Source organism: Molothrus aeneus, chromosome 11 (assembly GCF_037042795.1).
Source record: "Molothrus aeneus isolate 106 chromosome 11, BPBGC_Maene_1.0, whole genome shotgun sequence".
NCBI classification, from domain to species: Eukaryota; Metazoa; Chordata; class Aves; order Passeriformes; family Icteridae; genus Molothrus; species Molothrus aeneus.
Window position 1 is genome coordinate 10,912,870 of NC_089656.1, and position 7,763 is coordinate 10,920,632.

Here is a 7,763-nt window from a genome sequence, read left to right on the forward strand (position 1 = left end):
GCGAGGCTGTCAAACTGAGAGAGGGATTTCTGAAGGGAAAAAAAAAAAAAAAAAAACGCGTAGGATTTTTAATGTTTTGTTGAAACACGCATAACAAAATGTTTCCTCACAAAATTAATGGGAATTTTCTCCACATTAGGGAGGCCAGGCAGGCACAAAGGCTGCTTTCCCCCTGCAGGGAAACCAAGTTCTCACTTCCAGAAGCCAAAGGAGCAGCTTTCCCATGGCTTCCACGCCGCTGTTGCAGGAGCATCCCCATGGTCAGAGTGAAGGGAGAGGGCTCTGCGGGGACAGGGAGCTGAGGGCCTCTGTGCAAAGGCAAAGGAGCCTTTAATGGAGGTAGAAAGCTGGGGATGCAATTGTTTTCCCATCATGGTTGCATTATTTTCTTCCATCCCCTTTAAGCATCTGTCTGGCCGCTGTGTGAAAGTTTCTATGGAAAACCCACCAGGATGCCCAGAGGAAGGGGATGTGGAAATTTGCCTCTAGCTTTCTATCCCCCCACCCCTCCCATTTTAGATGCCATTAATCTTTTTTTTTTTTTTCCTCAGCTAGAATTGGCTAAGGAAAAAGAGGGATACAAAGTGCAGAGAGACTGGATAAAATTTACATGAGAAACGATCTGTTTTCTTACCCCCCACCCACAGAGATTCCCCATTTCAGGAGCCTGTCGGAGCAAAAGAGTGGGAACAGTTCCTGGCAGAAAGACAGAGAGCTGCATGGGGCTGCAAAGAGGCAAATGCTGTTTCTAGGGTGAGCTGTGGCCAGAAAGGACATATGGGGAAAGGAAGAGGACACAGCGGGGAAAAAGCAGAGATCACCGCACTGCTGCAAACTCTGTGAGTCCCTTCCCTGGCCTCCTCTGCTCCCAGCCATGGCTAACAGCAGCCGGGGAGGCTGCAGCACACACCAGGAGAGGGGTGTCCCCATCCTAATGCTGGTCAGGGGGAATCTTAATTGTGAAACATTAAAACACTATATAAAACGTGTGTATACATACACATATATATAGTGTAAACACATATATAAATCTTATCACTTACAGATGCCTAGGATATAAAATGTAGTTTATCGGCCTAGTGCAACCCAATCCTATAAATAATACATTCCTATCACTATGACCTCAAAATGTCAATACTGCACAGCCCTGTGCATTTGCATATCTTGTACTGTCTAAACTTGAAGCATGTCAGCTATGTGCTTCTGTTTGTACTTTAACTTCATTTTAACTCTTGCTTCCTAGCTCTGAGCACCCTCCCCCTCTGCAGGGTCTGTCACCAAAACGAGAAAAGCACCAGCTATTTAATCACCACCACTGTAATTATGCCGTTTCCAGGACTGTAAGGAGAGGACAGGTAGGGGACACATCTCCCCGGTAGAGAAGAAAAGCCTGGGAACAAAAGCAGGAGGGAGCCGGCCCACAAGCTCTACCTGCCCGAGCTGCCCCATCAGCCGAGGGGATGAGCACGGCCATCCGCGGGCACCGGCTGCAGGGAAGGGGAAGGCAGGAGGGGAGCAGCCCTCGCCCTCCTACCACACTCCCCTTGGGATGTTTTCGGAGCGGAAATGGGCCGATTTCCAGCACCTTGCTGGGGAAGCGAAGCTACAAGTTTTGGAGGCGGCGGCTGCCGGGGCGAGGCGTGCAGAGGCGCAACCGGCACGTCCCGGAGCCGGGAGGAGGCGGACCAGCCCGGGGGCGGCGGGAGCGCATCCCACGCGTCCCAAGCGGAGCGGGGCTCCCCGCCGGGGCTCTCCGCAGCGCCTCGGTGCCCCCGTTCCGGCCGCTGCCTCCCGCCCGAATGCCAAGCCCCGGGAGCGGGGACATGCCCCAGCCCCGCCGCTTACGGAGAGCCTGTGGCGAGCACCCCAAAACTGCCCCCTGGGCGGCACCACAGCAGGAGGGGAGGGGGCGGCAGAACTAACGCAGCTGAGCTGCCGACCCGCGGCGGCACCACCGAGCCCCGAAGGTTCCTCTCAGCGGCTCCGCGCTGCCCTGCGCTCCGCGGGGGCGGGCGGGGAGGGGGTTAGCAGCGGCACCCGGTAATTCGGTCCGCGGGGGCGATGGATCAGCTGCCGGCCGGGCCGCCCGGAGCCGCGCTCGGCCCGCGCACCCCCCGCCAGCGGCCGCGCCTGCAGGGGGCGCTGCGGCTCCAGCGATGGCGCCGCCGCGGGAAGCGCGGCCCGGCTCGGCCCCGCCGCTGGCACGGCCCGGCCCGGCCCGGCACCGCCACCTGCGCTCCGCCCGACCCGGAGCCGCGCAAAACCAGTAACCGAGCGGGAAGGGAGAGAGGAGGAGGGGGGGCGGGACCGCGGGAGGAAAACAACTCCAGAAGGGGGGAAACGAGAGTGTAGTCAAAGTGGCAACAGTTTATTTATTAGCCAAAAATATATACTTTCTTGTACAATTTGGTTCACACATATGTACATTTTTACGGTATGTACAAAAACAAACAACAACAACCAAAAAAAAAAAAAAAGGGGAACACCTAATTCTCACTGGACTTCCAAAAAAATCTCACAGCTCAGCTAACCCAGGTGATAGGACAGAAGCGGGTATTTTTTTTCCTTTTCAGTTTGAATATACGGACATGCTTACAAGTTGTAACTATACAGAGACTTTTTTTACAATCATTACAACAACAATAAAAAATTAACTATGATGATGAGAGCGCCGATAGAACCATAGCGGCGTCAAGTTGGTTCTGGGGCCTGGAAAAAAATGACACAGAAAAAAAAAATTTAATAGGATTTCTAGTGAGCTTGGGCTGGCACAATATTTGTAACTGCAGGTAGCTCTGGTTTTGTTGTTGTTGTTAATATTTTAATAGATTTATATATATAAAAAGCTTTCAGAATGACTTATAGTAAATGTATTTAACTACGAAAACACGGCGGGCCCGATCCCCGTGGTTTCAATCAATCAAAAGGGTAATTGGTTTCTCATTGAAATTGAGTGACTGCTACGCCAAATTTGGGGCGGCAAAGCTCAGCCTCTTCAGCTTTCATACTCTGGGCGGGTTTTTTTTTGTTTCGCTTTCAATATCATTGTTGTTGTTATTATTATTATTATTATTATTATTAATAATTTTTAATTTATATTTCATTTTACTATTTTCTGCTGTCTCGGTGCCTCTCCCACCGGCAAAGCGACAGCGGCGGGAGGTGATCCGCGCTGCGGGGGGCTCAGGGATGTGCTCCCGGGCCAGGGGCGACCCGCGCCCGGGCTCCGCGGCCGCGCAGCCCCAAGGCCCCCGAGCGCAGATCGGCCTGCCCGCGGGAATCGCTCCCGGGGGCCACAACGGAGAACAGCAAAGAAAATATATAAACAGAATAACCCACCGCGCGCGCAGAGGAAGAACAAGAAACCGCCCTGGAAAGGGAACCTAAAGAAGCGGAGAAAATAAGCTAACAATTTACAACTGCCTCCATACATCCCGAGGAGACGGAGGGAGCCATCTCTTACCGCCTCTGCACTGGCTGGAAAGCTGTCTTTAGTAACTTTTTCTCTACTTCCAAGGCACTAGATCGATCTAAAAAGAGAAGGGGGGGGGGAAAGCGTTCCTTTATAGCCCCTGTTTTATTCCTCCCATCCCTGAATTAAGCCTCGAGATTTAAGCTCTTTTCTCAGCGAGCTGCAAATACGACACAACGACTGCTCTGCTTGCAGAGGTGACCGTCAGAGAAAACACGCTGACCCCGGAGCGAGCCTGACCTGGCGGCCGGGTCCTTCCCGCAAAAGCGACAACAACAGCAACAAAAATTATCTCCGTTGAAGGAAGGTAATTCTCGGGGATCGAGACTACCCCGGCCAAGAGACCTCCGCCACCGCCCCGGGGCCCCCGCCCGCCGCCACCTGCGCCCCGACGGCTGCTCCGCGCCGAGCCGGACCGCGCCGGGCCGGGGGCACCGTCAGAACCGCCGGGGCCGGCCGCACGCACACGGCCCCGGGGCCTCCCGCGCCGCTCCGCTCCGCCGAGCCCCCCGGGCGGCTGCCGGCCCGGCCCGTCCCCGCCGCGTCCCTCAGCGGTCACCTGCTCCGACGGGCTCCGCGCTCTGCGCCTGGTCCGCGGGCCGCGGGAAGGCGGCGGCGGGGGGGGCGGCGGAGGCGGCCCCCAGCCCCAGCAGGTGGGGAGTGTTCAGTAAGGCCAGCGGGTGCGGGGGGTGGTGGTGGTGGTGGTGGGCCGGGAAGGCGCGGTTGGTCCAGTTGGGGAACTTGCCCAGGGGGCAGGAGGAGACGAGTCTGTGGGGCGGCGGGGTGGGCAGCGGCAGCGGCTGGGGGGCGGCCGCCGGCGGAGAGCCGCCGCCGGGAGACTTGCGGGGGTTGTCCGGGCTGGTGGCGGTCTCGGCCAGCGACCAGATCTTGGGTTTCGGCAAGGAGCCGGCCAAAGCGCCGTCCGTCGGGGAGGAAGCGGCGGAGGAAGAGGCAGACGAGGGGGGCGAGAGGTGGGGCGGCGGCGGCTTGAGGGGCTCCGGGCCCACGGGTGCGGCCGTGGCGGGCAGCTCGCACTTGTGGTGGTGATGGTGATGGTGGTGGTGGTGCAGGTGGTGGTGGCGGAGGTGGTGCGGCTCCCCCTCGGAGGCCTTGTCGTAGCGCTCCTCGGAGCCGGGCAGGTCCTCAAAGCCTTCGGATCCCTCCGAGTCCGTTTTGGAGTCAGAGTGCAGGAGGTCGGCATCCTGTAGATCGTCCTCGAGCTCGTCCTTGTTGCTTTCGATATTCTCTGTGTCGATGTTCTCGAGGTCGATCTCCTCCTCGTCCTCCCTCTTGTCCTCTTCCCCCTCGTGGTCGCTCCCGTAGGAGTTGCCCTCCTCGTCCGTCCTGCTGCGGGGGGCCCAGGTCATTTTGTTCTCCTTCTTGAGCCTCCGCCGCGCGTTGGCGAACCAGGTGGAGACCTGGGTGAGGGTCATTTTGGTGATGATGGCCAGCATGATCTTCTCGCCCTTGGTGGGGTAGGGATTTTTCCGGTGCTCGTTGAGCCAGGCCTTGAGGGTGCTGGTGCTTTCCCGAGTGGCGTTCTTGGGCCGCGACGGGTCCCCGAACTGGTACTGCCCGTAGGGATAGAAGGCAGGGTGGTGGGGGGGGAAGGCGGCGTGCTGCACCCCCGGGCTCTCCTTCAGCTCGTACTGGGCGCCCTGCAGCGAGAGGGAAGGGGCGGCCCGGCTGAGATGGCGCGCCGGGCCCGGGTCCGCTCCGTCCCGCTGCGCTTACCGGGAACGGAGCCCGTCGGCACCGGCGGGGCGGCCGGGCCGCGCTGCCTCCCCCACCGCGGAGCGCCCCGGTGCCGGTCCCGGGCACGCTGCGGCCCCGGCAGCCCGGGCCCCGCCGGTGCCTCGGGGGCAGCACCGGCTCCCCACTCGCGTGTGCTCGGCAGGGCCGGCGGCCGCGGGGGCCGGTCCCCGCCACCATCAAACCCCCGGGCGGAGCGGGGGGACGCTGCGGGGCCGCCGCTCCAGCCCTGCCGCTCTCCGGCGGCTCTCCCGGCCAGGGCGGCGATAGCGCCCGTCTCTCCCCTGACAGCCCTCCCGGCGTCTTCCCCGGCTCCCCCCGGGCCGATCCCCGGCGCGAACCGAGCGCCCCGGGGAGCGAGCGGCGAGCCCCGGGGGCCTCTTACCAGCTGGGGGAAGATGGGCAGCTCTGCGGCGTAGGGCAGGAAGGCTCCGTAGCCCTGGGCGGCGGCGGCGGCGGCGTAGGGCGCGCCGTACATGGAGGAGAGCACGTTGGAGAGGGTCCCGGACGGGGCCAGCTCGGCGCCGCCGCGGGAGCCGCCGCTCCCCGGGCGCTCCGCCGGGTAAAGCGGCCTGATGTACTGGTAGCCCAGCTGGGGGAAAGACATGGTGGGGGAGCGGGGCAGGGGAGGGGGGAGGAGGAAGAGGAGGGGGGGGAGACGAGAGGAAGAAGGGAGAGAAAGGGGAGAAAGTAGCAGGGCCGGGAGCGGAGGAGGGAGCCGGGTCGCTCGCCCTCGCCGGCCGCCCGCACTTTCAGCGCCTCCCGCAAACTCCGGCAGACATGGGGGGGAGCCGGGGGTGCGCGGAGGCCGCGGGCTCCCTCCTGTCCTCGGCCGCCGCGGTAAACGATCCGATCGCTTCTTTCTTCTCTCACTTTTCCTATTGATCTGAGTGGACCCAGGTCAGGTCCTAACAGATTGCCTGAGATTATTGGGACTCTGGGCTCTGATTGACATTTCTAGTCTCTCACAAGCCCCTCCTATTTCTTTTAAGTCTCTCTCTCCCTCTGCCTCCCTCTCTCTCTCATGCCCAGAGCTCGCTCTCGCCGGGTTTGTCACTAGCTGCTTTCCCCCCCCCCGCTTTTTTTTTTTTCTAAATCTGTTTACTGACGTCGCGATCTTTTATTTGAGTTGCTTTCAAATCTCGTTTTAGCGATCGCCAATCAGTTGTGTGTTTTACAAAGGTTTAACCCTGCCTCATGGTATTCTAATTATATGGAGATAGATTTAGATATAATTTCTTTCGTAGCCCCCTCCCCTCCCCCCCCAGCGCGTAGGAAGCCGGGGTGTCATTTGTGAGCAGTACACGAGAGGGACAGGGAAAAGTTGGGACATTTAAAAATAAAGGCTCACACCAACACCATCCCCCAGTTCCCCTTTTCAGGTTTTTATATTTACAGCGTCTCCTTGCCCAGATTAATTTGGGGTTTTTTTTATTGAGATATTCCCTTCCCCCGCTCCGGCCCTTGCGAGAGTTACATCTTCTAATACAGATTTAAAAGTCTAATGCATTTTTTTAAATTTGCATTTCCAGAACTACCTTAAAATTTTTCCTAAAGTGTTGGATCTTTAAGGAGTTCTCTACATTTTGCCTGGACTAACAGTGCGCAGATACAGTGTAAAAGCTAAGTTAATTTTCCTCCTAATAAGGGACTTCAAAGAGTTGTAGGTCACAATTTTACATCAAAGGCAGAAAAGAAGGCAAATTAAAATCTTAACAAAGGAGAGACGGGAGCAGCCCTCTGGGCCATTAGTAAATAAGTGGTGTGAAAAAAGGGACAATGAAGGCACTGGAATTAAACTCATTAACACCTTTTTGTCTTGGTGCGAAATCTCTAATTAGGAAATTTATGATCATTTTGCTTATTCCCTCTGTTCTGAATCACTACAAGGCTAAGAAGGAAGTACCTGGTACGTGCAACATTTGCAAAGGGAGCAGTGGCACGGGTTTGTAAGGAGCTATTGGGAAGGAGTCAAGATACGGTTTAATTACAGATAGGGTTTGGGTTTTTTTATGATCCACACATTTTAAATTACGGTTTGTATTTTGTTATTGATGTTGTTGTTGCTGTGCCCCCCTCCCCCTTTTCCTTTTCTGAAACCAGCGTGAGTTGCAATTTAGCCTTTTAAGAGTAGTTAAAATACAGTTCAATCACGGCGCGTCTTTGGCAAGCGCCGGTGTGCCCTGCTCCGCTGCTGCGGACAGAGGAAGAGCCTGGGCTGGAACCTAAAAAGTTCACACAGCCTGTGGGGAGAGGAGACCTGAACCTGCCAGCGTTATCTGCCTTTTAAAATACTCGGTCTTTAAATAAAACAAAAAGTTTGGAAGATCTTTTGAGGAGTTGTGGCTGAATGCGAGCCGTTTAACCGTATTCCCCTCTCTTCCTAAATACTCTCTGGATTTATTGCCTTTAAAATATGATTTAGGTACAATATAACCACTGTGCCCACAGTATGGATTTTTATAACTACATTTCTTTAAAAATGAAATTCATGTCAGATTATGCAGTTAAAGGAATCGACCTTGATAGCTTGCTATAA

General features: G+C 56.7%; 1 protein-coding gene across 1 annotated transcript; it reads right to left on the reverse strand.

The window, feature by feature from the left end:
* Window positions 1–2,654: 2,654 nt before the first annotated feature.
* Window positions 2,655–5,831, reverse strand: IRX3 (iroquois homeobox 3). Its single transcript, XM_066557639.1, has 4 exons — window positions 5,610–5,831; window positions 4,032–5,130; window positions 3,464–3,530; window positions 2,655–2,709 (listed from the first exon to the last, which is right to left on the reverse strand). Exons 1-4 carry the CDS (start codon window positions 5,829–5,831, stop codon window positions 2,655–2,657), a joined length of 1,443 nt encoding a protein of 480 aa, XP_066413736.1.
* Between the last annotated feature and the right edge of the window lie 1,932 nt (window positions 5,832–7,763).